This window comes from Chanos chanos, chromosome 2, assembly GCF_902362185.1.
Source record: "Chanos chanos chromosome 2, fChaCha1.1, whole genome shotgun sequence".
In the NCBI taxonomy this organism is placed as follows: Eukaryota; Metazoa; Chordata; class Actinopteri; order Gonorynchiformes; family Chanidae; genus Chanos; species Chanos chanos.
This window is the reverse complement of record NC_044496.1, coordinates 29,395,625-29,412,997: the sequence shown is the minus strand read 5'-3', so window position 1 is coordinate 29,412,997 and position 17,373 is coordinate 29,395,625. Positions and strand designations below refer to the sequence as shown.

The window sequence follows — 17,373 nt, the reverse complement described above, 5'->3', positions numbered from 1 at the left end:
GTTTTCTCATGCAGGAAAAAAAGAGAATCTCATTCTCTCTATTGATGTCCAGTGACAGTTTGGGTGGAACCATCTGAAATAAATAGCTTTTCCTTTAGAACTTGGAAATGGTTTTACTGGTGCCAACTGATGTTTTGGCATTTTTATTTCTTTGTTTGTTTGTCTGTTTGTTTACTTATTTTGGCCAGCAATTGGAAGGATTAGTGTATAGTTTGAAGATGACAAAGCTGCGAACTGATGTGCATTTTAAGTGAGGTGTACTGTCCCAGGTCTTCTCCAGAGACGTCTAGACTGGCAGCTCTGTTAGAATCACTGTCTCATATCTGTGCAATGCTCAGCTAAAATCAGTCACAGCCAATTCAGCCACTCCATCTCGGTAAATGCACTCCTGCTTTCCCCTTTACCACAACTCTGCACAAATACACCCATTACACAGTCATTTATAAGAGGAAGAAGAACAGATATTTAAAGAGCGCCTACATCCTCTCAACATTACTCTCTCCTTTCTCCAGCTTTCTTCTTCTCTTCTTTAACGTGCATCTGTCAGATGGGTAGAAGACATGCCTACAGGGGTTGAACATGACAGGAAGGAGGAGAGGGTGACTGACAGCATCACAAAGTGGAGGACAGAACATTTTACCCATCTCTCTCGAAAGAATAGATGGCTTTCTTTCCTGTCTTTCTTCATTTCCAGATCTTTCCTTCCTTAATGTCTCCTGGTTATAATTAGAGTCACAGAGCCAGGGAGCACATCAAAGATCACCTCTTTGTTACCGATCCTTACAGCACCGCCTCTTCGTTACCGATCCTTACAACATGGCCTCTTCGTTACCGATCCTTACAGCACCGCCTCTTCGTTACCGATCCTTACAGCACCGCCTCTTCGTTACCGATCCTTACAGCACGGCCTCTTCGTTACCGATCCTTACAGCACCGCCTCTTCGTTAAAGATCCTTACAGCACGGCCTCTTCGTTACCGATCCTTACAGCACCGCCTCTTCGTTAAAGATCCTTACAGTACCGCCTCTTCGTTACCGATCCTTACAGCACGGCCTCTTCGTTACCGATCCTTACAGCACCGCCTCTTCGTTACCGATCCTTACGGCACCGCCTCTTCGTTACCGATCCTTACAGCACCGCCTCTTCGTTAAAGATCCTCACAGCACGGCCTCTTCGTTACCGATCCTTACAGCACGGCCATCTGAAGGGCTTGATGTGTGAGACGGCTAGGATTAATAAATTGTCAAAAATGAAATTTATTTTTGTGGAACAGTTTAAAGACGTGTGTGCCTATCTATCTATTTTACTGTTCATATATTTATGTTCATTTGACATATTTATGTTTTTTTCTGTTCATAAATAGCAGTAAATCATTTTTGGTCTAATTTCTACCCCTGTTCATGTACCCAGTAATGAGCAACTTATCACTCACTCCCTTTAGAGACTCTGGAGCCTGTGGTTAGTGGCTGTGTAGAAAGGAGTGGGTATGGGACTGATCCATGCGAGAAAATGGCATTTAAACATCTCCTACACTGTCCTTATTTTTCTAGCTTATTCTGCACCCTATTTCCCGTCATAGCATATTCCATACTGTTCTGCATAAAGTCCATGGCTCTCTCAGTTGAAGAAGCATGCGTTCATTCCTCTGTCCCTCTGACCACGTCTGATATTTGCTTTTGTCTTTCTCTCAGGGTACAGAGCATGTGCAAGCCTATATCCCAGATGCCAGGTGGTACGAATATGAATCGGTAAGTTTCCTCATCTCCCTGTGTCACCAGGGTCTTCCTCTGAATCAGTCTGTCGGCGCAACCTGCCTGTTTGATTGACATTAGAGCTAAATGAATTTGACGGCCATTAAAGTCAAAGAGAATGAGAGGTCCTCGTTTTCAAATTCATCTCCATTCACAGTCAACAAATGACTAACATTCAGTGACTGGGGAAAAGATTATTTGAGATCAGCTCATCGCAAACTCACAAAACAATCGGATTGAATTTAGAGACCTTCGAGCTGTGTTGTTAAGACATGAGGGCACTTCAACTGAGTTTGACAAATATATAACCTGTTCACACACATATTCCACTAAAGAGCCAGTCCTGGCTAATCTCAGATTCTGAGTAATCTCAGAACAGAGAACAGTAAAGGAAAGCTTTTACTCCTGGGCACATTTTGGAAAACTTTGCTGTCGCAGTAGCTCTCCAGTGGTCATTGTCCCATTGTGTATGTGTGTGTGTGTGATATGTGATCAATGGACAGATGATTGGTCTGAAGGAGAGAGAGAGAGAGAGATTGAAACTATGAAGTACTATAAATCCGTGGTGTTTTTTGAGAGAGAGACAAAGAGAGGGGAAGAGGGCAGGCAGGAGGGGTGTTTGAGAGAAATCCTAACTGTCTATGGTCTTGCCAATGAAGCATCTTTGAGGAGAGAAAGAGAGACAGCACGAAAGAGAGTAAATTGCGCCAGAGATGGCCCTCAGAGACATTGGAATTAACTGGGCTCGGGGGTTTTTAGATCTGAAATCTGAGAATCATAGAGAGTAGGTCTCTACGGATTATGGACAATGCATAGCAAGGGAGGATACATAGGACAGACTACAGAAGGCTAACTAGAGACCTTCAAGCCTGAGAGCATTTTGATATATACAGTGTATACATACATACATATCTATATCTATATCCATCTCTCTCTCTCTCTCTCTCTCTATATATATATATATTTTTTTTTTTTTTTTCTTTTTCTTTTGAACCAATCAGGAGATGGAGATTTCTGAGCGTAAGCAGCATGTGAACATGTACCTTCCAGCTGACAAACTTGGTTTGCACATCAGGGGTGGAGCCATCCTGCCAACCCAAAGACCTGCAGTTACCACCACATTCAGGTAGCTACGCCCACCTCCACTCCTCTTTATGAACACACCCACGGCTGTGGCAACCACACCCACTTTACAGTAAACTCAGAAAAGCTGTATTTGAAAAATGGCAGTGAATTTACACTGCCTTTAGTTCATTTGCTGGATAGGGTTGGGTAAGGGGATTGGGTGTGAGGTTTTGGGGGGTTAGTGCATCACAAGTGTTGGTGAGCCAGTGCCTCCCCAGCTCTCACTAATCCTTTAGTTGTCTGGCTAGGGGGGAGGAAATCCTTAGCATTACTAATGTGAGTGTAAACTCACAGTGAATTTCAAATGTGCAGAGGAAACGTGAAAGTCCTCTTACAGGGTCAACATAAAGGTCTCATCCCAGTTATAAACACCATCAGAGTAAGTCATCAAGACCCCTCGGGTTTAAAAATACACATAAAAGTAACAGACATGTTTCTGGGTTGATCTATAGTCAAAACAGAACATACACTTCTCACACACACACACACACACACACAAAGATGGAGGGGTATGAGAAGCAGATTTAAAATTCATGCTAATTTGCCTGTGTGTACCTTATGTTATTAAAAAAAAAAAAAAAAAAAAGAATTCCATCTGAACTTCAAAGCCAGTAGTTTACCTTTTCCCATCTTTACTCTGTTCTCTTGAAGTTGTATGTTTGCTGAATGTGTATCTCTGTGCTCTGTGTGTGTGTGTGTGTTCCTCCAGTCGGCGTAATCCCATGGGTCTGATCATTGCTCTCGATGACAGGAACGAGGCGTCAGGCGAGCTATTCTGGGATGATGGAGACTCGCGAGGTATTTTTTGGGGAGGCGTTTCCTTTTGACTAAAAAATCTTTTTTTTTCTTCACTCTTAAAGAGAGAAACTTTGTTGGTGTGTATGTGCCTTTGTGTATGTGTGTGTGTGTGTGTATGCACAGAATTATGGTCTTATCACTGTCATATCAGTCATGTGAGTGAATCACGGCACTCAGATGATGTTTAGAGTAAAAAGTCCAAGGTTATTGTGTTTTATATCTTTATAGCTGGCAATCTGCCTTTCCTTGGTTTGTCAAATTCAGCTGTAAAGTTATTTGCTTACAGATGGGTAGATGGTCAATATTGTATAAAGTACCTGTGCAGCCAGGTAGTCTAGACTGGGGGACGATTGTATTGCTGAAAGATACTGATAATATCTTAATGGCTTCCCCTTTGCTTGTATGCGCTTTCCTGTAAACACTGAATGAAGGGAGAGAGGTATGGATTGTTTGAGAGCGCACTGTGAACCCAGCCGAATGTAGTCTGCCTTTCTCTCCCTTTTTTGTCTCATCTGAGCGTGGTGTGTCTTCCTTTTTCTCTTAGGCACAGTTGAGTCTGGAAAATTCATCCATTACCAGTTTAAAGTGCTGCTTGTATGTACCACCAGCCTCATTTTTACTTTATGCAAACCTTATTCTCATTTTTACCTTTTTCTTTTAATCGAAATGCAACTTCAGTGCTTTTCAGCATCATGTCACTGTCGCCATCTGTGTGTGTGTGTTTTATAAAGAGTTCCTTTGAAACTTTTTTTTTTCTCAGGGAATACTGACCATGACAGTAACACAAAACGGCTACACTGACCCCAACAACCTGAAGTTTGAGGACATTACTGTTCTTGGAGTTGAGGCCCAACCAGGCTCTGTGTCCATCACTCAAGGCGAGACGATCACTTCAGTACCAGCCTCAAACATCATGTATGATGCCACAAAGAAGGTGAGGTCTTCCTCACAGTGTGACAAGAAAACCAGGCAAACAGCAGCAGATCAGTGCGTTTGTGCTACCGATAGATTGATCATATGTAGCTGATAAATGTGAACAGAGATGTCTAAGAAATGAGCAAAGATGAAAATCGCAAGAATTTTTTTGTCTCATTCACCAACCCAATGTACAATTAATAAGCCAATTATGTGTCATCTCTGGTTTCGCCCAAAGCTGCAGCAGTTTACTAGGTTCAGTGCTACAGTCTGAACAAACCCTGTTTTGCTTGCGTTGCTTTGGTGCTGTGGTAGGTACTGCACCTGAAAGGCCTGGGGCTGGAGCTGGGGAAGGACTACAAAGTCAGCTGGGACACAGTCATCGCAGACTTTGAGCGCATTGACTGCCACCCTGAGGAGAACAGCGACGAGACTAAATGTCGGGCGAGGGGCTGCAACTGGCAGGTAGGCCTAGAGGTCACACCAGTCACATTTGACCTCCCGCATACGTCAGCAGTTGGTTTTGTCTTTCTGGAGTCACTGTTTCAGTGTCTCAAAATAAAACTTCAAACGTGTGATCTTATGTACTTCCTAATGCTTATTAACTGTGATTGTTTTAAATTCTGATACACAGCACTGCTTACAGCATGTGCGAGTCATGGATTGAATGAGAATATCATAATGATACATGCCCTTGTTGTCTCTAGACATCGAATGTGGCTGGAGTGCCTTGGTGTTACTTCCCCACTGACTACGGTTACACAGCATCTGGGGTGTCAGAAACAGCAACAGGCTGGCAGTTCGACATCAACAGAAACACGAAGTACAGTTTTGAACGGCCAGGCTCCCCTAACATCAACAGGCTCCGTGTGGAGATCAGCTACCTCACTGGACATAGCCTGAGATTTAAGGTACCAAGCAAACACACAGTGTAAAGCAGCATTTTGATTGGTCCAATGTCATAATTCAGCAGAGTCAATCAACTAAGAATGAACTGGAAACTTTGCAGAAGTCAGTGAGCAAAAAAATTTGCAAATCTTCAATCTAGTCAAATTTAACTACAGTTGCTTCAGCTAATTTATTACACCCATCCATTGCTACCATTTTACGACACTGTATAATTACTAATTTGGTCACTGTCTGCTGTTTGTTAATTCAGTGGTAAAATCTGAATGGCTTTAACCCTCAACAACCTGTTTCAGGTCTACGACCCACTCAGCAGTCGCTATGAAGTCCCTGTTCCTCTCAACCTGCCACCCACTCTAGAGTCAGATGCAGCCAAGAGAATGTACACAGTGGAAGTCAGCCAGAACCCGTTTGGCATCAGGATTATCAGGAAAGAGACAAAGACTGTCATGTAAGTCATAAACAGTGTTGTCGCCATAGAGAGTCAATGTTGGTGATCACTGGTGAAAATGGATTGTGTTTTGTAAACGTATTCTTGTTCAACAGACTCACTGGTATTTCTCTGTTTTTTTTCTCACTGCACATTTCTGAAATAGCTCATAAAAGTAAAATCCCTATTTCTTTATTGGTCCAGATGGGACTCTGTTCTCCCCGGATTCACCTTCTCTGACATGTTTATCCAAATCTCCACGCGTCTCCCCACTGAGTATATCTATGGCTTTGGCGAGACAGAACACACTTCCTTTAAACACGAAATGAACTGGCATACCTGGGGCATGTTCACCAAGGACCAGCCTCCTGGGGTGAGTGTGTGAGCGGCAAAAAAAAGAAAAGAAAAACCCCACACCATGCCTCTGATTCATTCATATGTTAATGTGAACATATTAACACACTGCTAACTATAAAAACAACTACCAGGTGCTGCCAGCAGTCTGATTAACATGCTCTGTTCAGTTTCTGCCCTGCCTCACATATCTTTTCTTTCCTTTTACTGTGGAGTTTAACATTGGGACTCATTTACCTTTCTGTATGGGACAATCTACAATATACACTACGTCCATCTGAGAAAACTCAGTCTTCTCCCTCACAAACCTCACTGAGAAAACAGAGACTGAGGAGTAGATTGCAGAACAACTTGCAAAGAAGGACATAATACAAATACAAAAGGGGGGGGGGGGGTGATTAAATAAATAAATAAATATACATATGACAAGGCCATGAGGCCTGAATGTGGAGGCGGAGGCTATTTTGCCTCTGCCAGGAAAAAACAATGGAAAAGAATGGATTCAGGTCAGCTCTCCAATAACATGCCTTCTGCCCTTGTGCTCCTTTTCTTCTGCTAAACAGTCGAGTCAAGATGAATTTGATGAATCACATCTTAGAAAATGGTGAAGACTAGTGTCTAATCCATTTGGACCTTTGTTAAGGAGAGAGACTCATCCAGTAGTCTCTTTGACCGTGTTTGTGTGCATGACCCTATCTCTGTTTGAGGTCACTGTCGTACAGTGTTGAGCTGCTTCTTCATGCCTTGACTTCGGCGTAATGACTCAAGATTCATGATACTGCAGACTTAGCTGATGAAATACCTATTTAATCAGTTAAGTCAAACCTTGTTTTACGAAGGCCTAAAGCATAAAGACCCTCTTTTTTTTGTTCATCAGTATAAACTGAACTGCTATGGTGTACATCCCTTCTACATGGGCTTGGAGAGCAGCAACCATGCTCACGCTGTCCTTCTGTTGAATAGTAATGCTATGGGTGAGAATACACACTCACACACATTTTCTCTTTCAATCCCTAACAGACTCACATATGCAAATTTACTCACATTAACTCTTTCGACTACACACACAAACTCACAGTCACACAGCAATTAGGCAGACTATGTAACACAGGCCAAAAAATAATAAACAAATCAAACCTTAAACTGGCGTGAGATGTATACAACCCCCCCCCCCCCCCCCCCCACACACACACACACACACACACACACACACAGTGTGAATGAAAGTTTTGTGTTTTCATTAAACATAGATGTGACCGTCCAGCCCACACCTGCCCTGACCTACCGCACACTTGGAGGAATCCTGGACTTCTATATGATGTTAGGACCCACTCCAGAGCAGGTGGTGCAGGAGTACACTGACGTGAGTAGCTCTGCACACTGCGTGTACATACGCAAGAGATGGCATTGTCCTCGACTTAATGAATTTCAGCAGCTGGGATCGTTCTGCCTCATTGCACTCAGTGTACACCATCTAAACCATACATACACAAACTCCCAACTCATACATATTTATTTTAAGCCATCCAGGTAGATAGATGCGGAACTTATCAACAAATACAATGTTTACTCATACACTTCAACATACAGACTTTTTTTGTCTTTGCTTTTTATCATGACAGCTGATTGGCCGCCCCGTTCTCCCAGCCTACTGGTCCCTTGGATTCCAACTCTGTCGCTATGGATATGTTAACGATCAAGAGATATCAGATCTTTACCATGATATGAGGGCAGCAGGTATTCCCTATGTAAGTAACCCCACCTTCCCCTCGAACAGGCTCTGAGGGTAGCGGTGGTTCTGAGTGCAGTTACATTAACTGGCTTACATTGTCCAAATACTCTGTAACCATATTAAATGGTATTTTACTTAGAGCATGGGGGGAAAAAATATTTGACCCAATTTGTCAACAATTTCAACTGTGGTTCATTGGTAAGACCAATTTAAAATTAGAGTAATAGAGAGTAACGCCTCTTCTTCAACATTCCTGCAGGATGTGCAGTACGCCGACATTGACTACATGGAGAGACAGCTGGCCTTTAAACTGGACATGGAGAACTTTGCTGGTCTCCCAGCGCTGGTTGACAGGCTGCAGGCAGAGGGCATGCGTTTCATGTTCATTACGGTAACGTTACATGAATGTTTTCAAAGAAACAGTGCATGCTTCGTTGAAGATGCTGAAGAATATCAGACGGAAGGTCAATTCTTCATTAGTTTATTATAATGACAGAAAATGAAGGGGCTTTAAATATATCCTAAAGTTTGTTCTGGTCTCTCAGGATCCAGCTATGTCAGGCAATGAGACTCAACCATACCGTCCCTTCACTAATGGAGTTACTCAAGACGTCTTCATCAAATGGCCTGAAGCACTTGGCGGTGACATTGTCTGGGGGAAGGTATGAACCAAGAAAGTGTGAATTACTAATGTGATTTAAGGTGGACGTTCAACACATATTTACAAAGTAGACATTCACACAACATGATCCCTTTGTTTGCCAGGTCTGGCCTGACTATCCAAATGTCATAGTTGATGACTCTTTGGACTGGGACACCCAAGTGGAGGTACACATCCCTGACTTCCTTCGCAAACCATACGCTAGTATTATCACAGTTTCTATTGAACTGTTTATACTTAGTTTACATAATAAGTAAACATGTAGACATGTTCCCTCTCCAGTCCTCGTCCTGTATTTCTGTGGCTGTACCCAGGCCCTGAATTACTGAAGAGTTCATAAAGGACTCTGTGTGGATGATGCTAATGTTTCTCTCCCTCACAGCTGTACAGGGCTCATACGGCATTCCCCGATTTCCTCTATAACAAAACATCCGAATGGTGGTATGAGGAACTGTTGGCCTTCTACAACATTGTGAAGTATGACGGCTTGTGGATTGTAAGTGGTCCAGAAATTATTTCAGCTTCAAAGTAATTACCGTTGTGCAAAACAGTTAGATGCTACACTAACAAGAGGACTACTACCACTGAACTGTAACAGTCAGTACACATGTACTTTGTTTACCTGCTTCACACAGCTAATCATATCAAACCGCTTGCTGTATGGGGTAAAGAACTTTGTATTTTAATTTCTAACTTGACTGTTAAATGTTAAACTGTAAGGGCATATTTGTTTTATTTTAAGCTAAACTGATTTTAGCCATCCTTATCCCGATGTATTTTAGCTGAGAAAAGGCCATTCATCACTTGCATTGACAGTCTTGTGGGCTATAACTCATTTGGACGCTTATTAAATTTGTTGTCATCCTCTATCTTAAGGACATGAATGAACCTGCGAGCTTTGTGCATGGTACTGTTGGAGGAGTTTGCCGAGGCGAAAACAAATACGACTTCCCTCCATACATGCCACGTAAGTGTTAGTGCTAGTACACTAATATGTTTAAGTTAATACACTGGAGGCGCTTACACATGACAAGTGTCAAAATCTCCCAACGCTCGCTTTGCCATTGTTTTCCTATGCCTCAGTTCTGACCTCAACGTACAATCCAAACCAGATGTTGCAACGCTCCACTTAAAGTTCAAATTGGTTGAACTTCAACACTGTTTGCCGCTGACCTTTCCGTGGGCAACCAGTGATTTTAAAGAGTGACGTACTAGAAAAATGGCCAGCGCGAAATATAAACACTGAATTTAAAGATCCAGTTAAACTCAAAATAGAGGACTGGAGATTATGCTGTGTGTCTGGCTTTTAAAAGTTGTATAACACCACTTCGCAGTGGTACCCCGACCTCCCTAAAAACAAACTAACAAAACAACAACAACAAAACGATGCATGCAAAGTTAGCATCGAAATGGGGCCAGATTTGTAGATTCGGCTGTAATAATTTATAGTTACATACCCGGCATACTCCGTTTTAGTGTTTTGTTATTTATTTGCAGAGAAAGATTGTAAAACAAGGTAGAAGAGCCACTTCTGTCTTTGCCTTTCTCCCGATATCTACTTTTTAAAATAGCGCTTCCGTGATTACATATCTAGGACGTTTGTCATGTTCAGGAGGGTATTCCAGGAAGTTAACTCAGAGTAAATAGTAAACCTCCTAACAGAAGAGCCCTATGGCTTCATTCCCCTAGCCAAACAAAGCCATAGGGCTCTTCTATTAGGTGTTTTACTACTTACTCTGCGTTAATTTAACTGGAAGTTACCTGAATAAACCAATTACTTTGCTTCGAAGTACAGCCCTCGGGTGAATGGCTCTTCTGTTAGGAGGTTTACTACTAACTAACTCTGAGCTTTCATTAAACCCGCTTTCTGGGATACCCCCCCCCCCCCCCCCCCCCCCCCAGGACTGAGCGGGACGTCAAGCCAATGCAGAGCGTTGCGTTGACACCCCAACGCTAGTTATGTGTAAGCACCTTTGTGCTAACTTGCGTCAACATGAGTACGCTAACGTTAATACTGAGTGCTAACGTTTCAGTTGTGAGGACTTTGCAAATGTATATTTAGCACATGTATGCATCATTAGTATGCAAGTTAATAGCTTATCTGGAGGTGCGTTTCCCTGTTCCATGCTAAACATCTTAAGAGAAAAAAGTATTGTAGGACACTGCAATGAAAATCACACAATTCTGTGGAAATAGCGTTCGAGTCTAGGCGTCCAGCTGAAATAGACCGTTTTTTCTCCTCTAGCCCTGGAATCCAAGCATATGGGTCTGAAACACAAGACCCTGTGTATGAACGCCGAACAGCGTCTGAACGATGGTACACCAGTCAAACACTACGACGTCCACAACCTGTACGGCTGGTCGCACGCTAAACCAAGCTATGAGTGAGTGACCGTTTAATTCACATCGTGTTTTCACCTAGTCTTTATGGACTTTGCATTTGGATCTTAATTACTTTAACTGAATGAATCGTCACTGAATTTCACAGTTAGTCCCACTCGAAGTTGTTTTGAGATACTGTCTTTATGCATGATAATGTCCAGTCTGCAGTTTTTCATGTCATCGTTCGGACTTTGTATCGCTCATTTTTTGTACTCTGTTGTAATATGTTTTTGCCTTGTGTGTGTGTGACTGTGTGTGCTTCTCACAGTGCCTTGTTGAGAATAACTGGTAAGAGAGGAATTGTTGTGAGCCGATCCACGTACCCGTCCAGTGGAAGATGGGTAGGGCACTGGCTGGGAGATAACAATGCCAGCTGGGACCAGCTTTACAAGTCTATCATTGGTACGACAAAAAATCCATATATTACATGTATAATAAAGATAACTTGGCTTGGTTGTAATATTGCATGTTTGATCAGCGTGTGTGTGTGCGTGCGTGAGTGAGGGGTGCAGAACAGCTTTATTAAGGTGAATTCACACAGGGACTCTTGTTTCTTGCTGTTGTGTAGGAATGTTGGAGTTCAGCTTGTTTGGTATCTCTTATGTAAGTGCTCACTCATTCTATCTGCACACACTACTATTGATTTCTTTCTCTTTCTTTATTGCTTTTCAAGCTTGTGTTTTCAGTTGAAGCAACTATTTTACACTGTTACTGCTATTTATGGCCATTACAGGAGGTTTCTTTGTAAATACTGAAGAGCTTTTCTAACAGAGCAGTCGGTAATTGAGTCTGCTTGTCCATGTTGTTTTTGTTGTAGACTGGTGCTGATATCTGTGGCTTCTTCAACAAGGCAGAATATGAAATGTGTTTACGTTGGATGCACCTGGGAGCTTTCTACCCATACTCACGCAACCACAATGGCCTGGGCAACCCGGTGAGGACACAGATGTACACACACACACACACACACAGACACACACACAGCCTCAACCTCCAGATAAAAGCAGCATATAACCACTCGGTCTTATTGTAAGCACCAGACGGAAACCAGACTGACCTCTTGCTGGGCCACAACAATGAGAGAGCTTAAGGGCTTGCTTTGAGAACAGGCAGTATTCAGCAGTCATGAGTGTTTGTGTGTGTGTGTGTGAGAGAGACCTTGGCTTGGCTGACGGTCAGTGTCAGATATTCTGTGTGTGTGTGTGGGATGGGGGGCAGTGACACACTGACTGTCAGGTATTCACTGTGACATTCTGTTAAAATGTGACCTTTGTGGAGCGTTTGGAGCTTGTAGTAAAAATCCAATAAGCCGGGGGCGAACGGCGGGATCGATGGCATGGGGCTAAATTTCCTTGTTGGGTGGTAATACGGATTCACTGAGAGTGGGAGACACAGGGTATAATTGAATTTTCAAGGTGAGCAAAATAGCCCCCCCTTTGATTTCAATCATTTAATAATGACTCGCAAATGGATGTTTAAACAAAGGCCAAGTACGTGATAAATAGCCAAGTAACTGAAACTTTTCACACACAGAAACACACACACACCCACACACACACAGGCAGGCACATGTGCCCGTGTGTGTGTAAATCAGACATGTGGGAGAGAATGTTAACAAATAGGCTCCCATTCACTGTTGTCTTATTTTTCTCAACTAAACAAGGCACCAATCTCAAAATCTCACCAAGGTCAAAGCCGAGAAAGAGAGAGGCCTGGTCATTTTTTTTTTCATTGTTAGCATGATCAGTGATACCCTTTGGTCTGTCTGTGTCTCAGCCTTTTTTCTGTGAGGCTTTACGGTATAACCACAGCCTCTCTGTCCGTCCCTGAATACGTCCACGTGTTTAGCTCCACAGGTGTACATTGCCTTCATTACCCTGTCGTTCGGCTAATGCCATTAGCTTAATCATGGCTATGCTAGACAGCCATTTTGTTGAGGTGCGTGAGACTGCAGCAAGAGGAAATCTTCAAAATGGACACTGCTTCTGACACAGTCAAACATAAATCGCTTGTTTTTTTTTTGGTTTGTTTGTTTTTTTGACAGTGTAGCCATCCTTATGAGCTGAAATGATACACAAACAGCTTACTGACTCATTTACACAGAGACATATACGGAAGAACCCCACACACACAAACATATACAAATGGTACACAGTGTGTTGAACAGTTGTTTGTGTGGCCCCTATTGGTCTGTAGGAGGCCTGTGTCCTCTGGCACAAGTCATTTTATTCTATCACCTTTTTTTCTTCTCACAAATAGATGAGTTTTACAGCATACAGGGATACACTAATGTATGTGTCTGTGTGTGTTTGTGCTTGTGTGTGACAGAGACAAGACCCCGTGGCGTGGGATCAACCCTTTGCTGAAGCATCTCGTGATGTGTTGAATATCCGCTACACCCTCCTGCCCTACCTGTACACCCTGCTGTTTGAAGCCCACAGTCAGGGGAGCACTGTGGTACGGCCCCTCCTCCATGAGTGAGTACACTTCTCCCTCTTGCAGTGTCTTTAAACACAGCTACGTCTTACACACTGTCTCTCAACTTTGTTTCTTTTTTGTCTTTCTCTTATTGTGACCTTTCCCCTGACTTTCACCCTCTCATCCTCCCGCCTGGCCTTTCTCTCCTGTCCCCTTTGTGATACTCCAAGTGCATTTTAGGAATGACTTGGGGCACTGTGTCCAAATGCTGCTCTCACATTTCTCTAGCTGAGACGATGCAATGCTGCTAGCATCGATCTGGCCCCACGCCACAGTCGTGTCGCCCTGACTCTGTCTCTTCCTCCCTCCATCTCCCTCTCTCTCTCTATATATCTGCTTTCCTGTCCTTCCCAAACACACCATAATAGATTTTTTACTCTGTCAGTCTCTCTCTCTGTGACTATCTAACTTGTCATGTTGTCTTTGGTAGGTTTGTGAATGACAGACAAACATGGGAAATCCACAGACAGTTTCTTTGGGGCCCTGCACTCCTTATTAGCCCTGCTCTAGATCCGGTGAGACGCATATGCATTTTGAATGTGATACAGATGGAGTTAATGACATTATAGTTGTGTCAGTCTCTCTGTTTTTTGTTTATGAGAGATAAATGAGAAGTAACTGAGACAAACTTTTCTCTCTCAGGGTGTTACTACAGTGCGAGGTTACATCCCAGATGCACGCTGGTATGATTATCACACGGTAAGCTGTACCTCTGCTCACATATTTGTCATTGTTGACATGAGCTGACAGAAGAACTGTGGTTAAGACAACAGGGCACCTCCATCAGCCTTCACCTCCCTCTTACCCCTCCGCATATAATGTTGTCTTTCCATTAAATCCACTGCTGGTTTGGAGAGCAGTGTTGTTAAATAGGCAGTGTTGTGTTCTCTCCTCACAGACAATGGACATTGGTGTGAGGAAACAGTATTTTGACATGTATACTCCTCTCAATCACATTAATTTACATGTCAGAGGCGGTCACATCCTACCCTGGCAGGCACCTGCCGCCAACACTAATGCCAGGTCAGTATCTATCATTTTTATCTCTTTGCTCTGCATAGAGGCAGCTCAGGCTTATTTCCGGAGAAAATCTGTCTTAATGAAGATTTTGTTGTTTATGTGTTTTGTAGATACAGGTAACATAGCCTTGTTCCCCTGATGTGATGTTCTCTCTCTGTCTCTGACACTGTTGTCTCTCTCTTTCTCCTCATGCAGTCGCACTAATCCTCTGGGACTCCTTGTTGCCCTTGGAGACGATGGAACGGCACAGGGATCTCTGTTCTGGGATGATGGAGATGGCATTGGTGAGCCATTCAGTTCTTTACCCAAAACAAAAACAACAATAAAAACAAATGCCAGCACACACTCACTGTTCACAGGGAGACACACATGGCCTACTTCCACACTTAACCAGTGTGAAGGCTCATGTTTTTTCGTTTTTGTTTTTGTTCTGTTTTTAGAAAAGGGACAGTCTCTCTCTTTCGTTCTCTTTCTCCATGCTGTTTTCCATCCTCCTTTTCATCTGATTCCACATCCCTTGTTCTTGTTTTTAACAGACACTTATGAGAGGGGGGCATATCTGTATGAGACATTCTCCGTGAGTAAGGTAAGCCATACAGTCACTGAACCACAAGAATGAACTGTGGGTGGAATGACTGAACAAGTTTTTAATTATTTGACTCTCTCTCTCTCTCTCTCTCTCTCTCGCTCTCTCTCTCTCACTCTCAGAATACTCTGTCAATCACGGTAATTCACAATGGCCTAGCTCCAACAGACCGTCTGAAGTTGGGGAAGGTGAGAGTCTGGGGAGCAGGGTCTTTGCTGGTTACTGAGGTCACCATGAAAGTGCCTGGCCAAGCAGACTCCTCACTGCCATTCACACACAATACGGCTACACAGGTAAGACCGGTAATTCTCATTTGTAATAATTAATATTACAAATAATTAATATTACAAATTAGTATTTGCAATGATGTGCAATTTGTAATAATTTGTAGTACCATTCAGGCCTTACTCTGTCACGTGCAAATGCTCACACTTGCACCCACACACACACACACACACACGCACATACATTCTCTTTCGCGTACACACGCACACCTCACAGTGTGTACTTGTTCACTCTGAAATGATGTTATGGTGAGAGTGTTTTTGAGGACAGACAGTCAGTCAGATGAATGTGAACTATGTAACAATGATCTATCATTTCTCTGGAGGACAAATATGAGTTTTCACAAGAAAAACTCAGGCGCATGCTTTGGAAAAGTCAGACCTTTTTGAGGGCAGAGAAGTGTGCTGTGTGACACGTTAGGAAAGACAGTTACATTACCCTTCTCTCCTTGCGCCTTGCTACGGCTGGCCTTGGGAAAGTCGCAGCCCGATCCCTCAGCAATGCTGTCGCTTCCATAAATGATGATGAGAAAGGTGAGCTTCAGAGAGAGAGATTTATATTGGAAGGGTGGTGGGGTGACAGAGAGGGAAAACAAGAAGAGGTTGTGGAAGGAGTGCGTCTCCATTTGAATAAGTGGCGTTTGAAACCGGTGCCCGGGTTTTTTTGTCCTGGGTAGTGTTTCCTGGCAGCGTAATCAGCTCAGATGATCTTCTCCTCACTCCCTCTCCCACTCTCGGCTCTGGCCACATTTCCTGCATACTCACATAGATAAACGTTGCTGTTTTTTTTTTTTTTTTTACTAAAAGACTGCACAACCCATAGGACAGAAGTGACACAAAAATGTTTGTGTTAAGGCCTTTAATGTGCGTGTTTCACATACCAGCAGCTTTAAAATTTTATTTTTGGAGAGACTTTTTACCTCTTTTCCTCAGTCTGGATTCTTTCTCTCGTTTGTTCCAGGAACTGGAAATTGATGCAACAGCAAGGAATCATTTTGTGGACACACAATTCACCATCACTTGGAATACTGGAGTTTAATGTTCACCCTCTAAAAACCTATATGTCAGTGTCAAATCACCCAACAATGGCTTTATTTAATAACTGATTTTATTTATGATGGAACAAACCCAGCGAACAACGCAATACAAAGTCATTTCAGCCTAATCCCATGGATCTGCCTATATTGTTGTAATTTATACTTGAAAGCTTCTATAAATCTTTTTTTTTTTGTAATAAAGTGAAGAGATTTCAGCACTAGAAATGCATTTGTGTCTGATTTTTGACCCCCCCTTCAGAATACCCAAAGAGACAGTTAATGTGGGATTGCAGCCAGCAGTCCTAGATGTGTGTGCAGTGCTTCTCTAATGATGGTGACGTGAGATGGAGATGTGTAGTAACAGTAACCCTGAATTAGAGACTGTCTCCATTTCAAGGCATTTCTTATCGACCTGGGGGGTTCACTTCCAATATGATTACATTTCAGCTATGACAATACGATAATCAATTATTTATCCCACAGTAAACATAATGATACCCGTTGAACTGCAGAGACTGCTAATTGATTTCTGCTCTAATTGGCAGCTAGTGGGGGAAGGACTTTAACTGATGGAAGACAATGCTAATGGGCTACATGCTTTAGTATGCCCTGTCTCGCTCTTCTTCTTTTTTTTTTCTTCTCCTCTCTTTCCATCAGAATGGCAATCATTGGCCTGCTGAGACAGGCTAATTATTTGGGAGCTTCTTTTCTTTTTTCTTTCTTTTTTTTCATAACATACAAAAAGAACGAAGTTATAGCCAGAACACCTTTCTCAACTCCGATCAGTTGTGCTTTTCTCCTGCTGATCCAACACTGGGACATGGGGGAGTTGTTTGAAAAGACTGCACGGACAGTTTCTAAATTAAGTTATGCACTGTCAATTATAGGTTTAACTGTCGACTGAGACCAGAATA

At 42.8% G+C, this 17,373-nt stretch overlaps 1 protein-coding gene across 1 annotated transcript in view; it reads left to right on the top strand.

Moving 5' to 3' along the window:
- Positions 1 to 16,461, top strand: part of si (sucrase-isomaltase) — a 33,835-nt gene extending 17,374 nt beyond the window's left edge. Inside the window, exons 19-47 of the mRNA XM_030794448.1 lie at positions 1,692 to 1,748; positions 2,753 to 2,877; positions 3,586 to 3,674; positions 4,219 to 4,268; positions 4,435 to 4,608; positions 4,905 to 5,054; positions 5,297 to 5,500; positions 5,792 to 5,946; positions 6,130 to 6,298; positions 7,157 to 7,253; positions 7,530 to 7,642; positions 7,902 to 8,027; positions 8,271 to 8,402; positions 8,557 to 8,673; positions 8,777 to 8,839; positions 9,055 to 9,168; positions 9,549 to 9,639; positions 10,918 to 11,056; positions 11,323 to 11,456; positions 11,623 to 11,657; positions 11,872 to 11,988; positions 13,383 to 13,531; positions 13,963 to 14,047; positions 14,175 to 14,231; positions 14,431 to 14,555; positions 14,748 to 14,836; positions 15,089 to 15,138; positions 15,261 to 15,431; positions 16,384 to 16,461. Of these exons, the coding sequence (XP_030650308.1) occupies positions 1,692 to 1,748; positions 2,753 to 2,877; positions 3,586 to 3,674; positions 4,219 to 4,268; positions 4,435 to 4,608; positions 4,905 to 5,054; positions 5,297 to 5,500; positions 5,792 to 5,946; positions 6,130 to 6,298; positions 7,157 to 7,253; positions 7,530 to 7,642; positions 7,902 to 8,027; positions 8,271 to 8,402; positions 8,557 to 8,673; positions 8,777 to 8,839; positions 9,055 to 9,168; positions 9,549 to 9,639; positions 10,918 to 11,056; positions 11,323 to 11,456; positions 11,623 to 11,657; positions 11,872 to 11,988; positions 13,383 to 13,531; positions 13,963 to 14,047; positions 14,175 to 14,231; positions 14,431 to 14,555; positions 14,748 to 14,836; positions 15,089 to 15,138; positions 15,261 to 15,431; positions 16,384 to 16,461 (3,255 nt within the window). The remainder of the gene's footprint in view (positions 1 to 1,691; positions 1,749 to 2,752; positions 2,878 to 3,585; positions 3,675 to 4,218; positions 4,269 to 4,434; positions 4,609 to 4,904; positions 5,055 to 5,296; positions 5,501 to 5,791; positions 5,947 to 6,129; positions 6,299 to 7,156; positions 7,254 to 7,529; positions 7,643 to 7,901; positions 8,028 to 8,270; positions 8,403 to 8,556; positions 8,674 to 8,776; positions 8,840 to 9,054; positions 9,169 to 9,548; positions 9,640 to 10,917; positions 11,057 to 11,322; positions 11,457 to 11,622; positions 11,658 to 11,871; positions 11,989 to 13,382; positions 13,532 to 13,962; positions 14,048 to 14,174; positions 14,232 to 14,430; positions 14,556 to 14,747; positions 14,837 to 15,088; positions 15,139 to 15,260; positions 15,432 to 16,383) is intronic.
- The last annotated feature ends 912 nt before the right edge of the window (positions 16,462 to 17,373 follow it).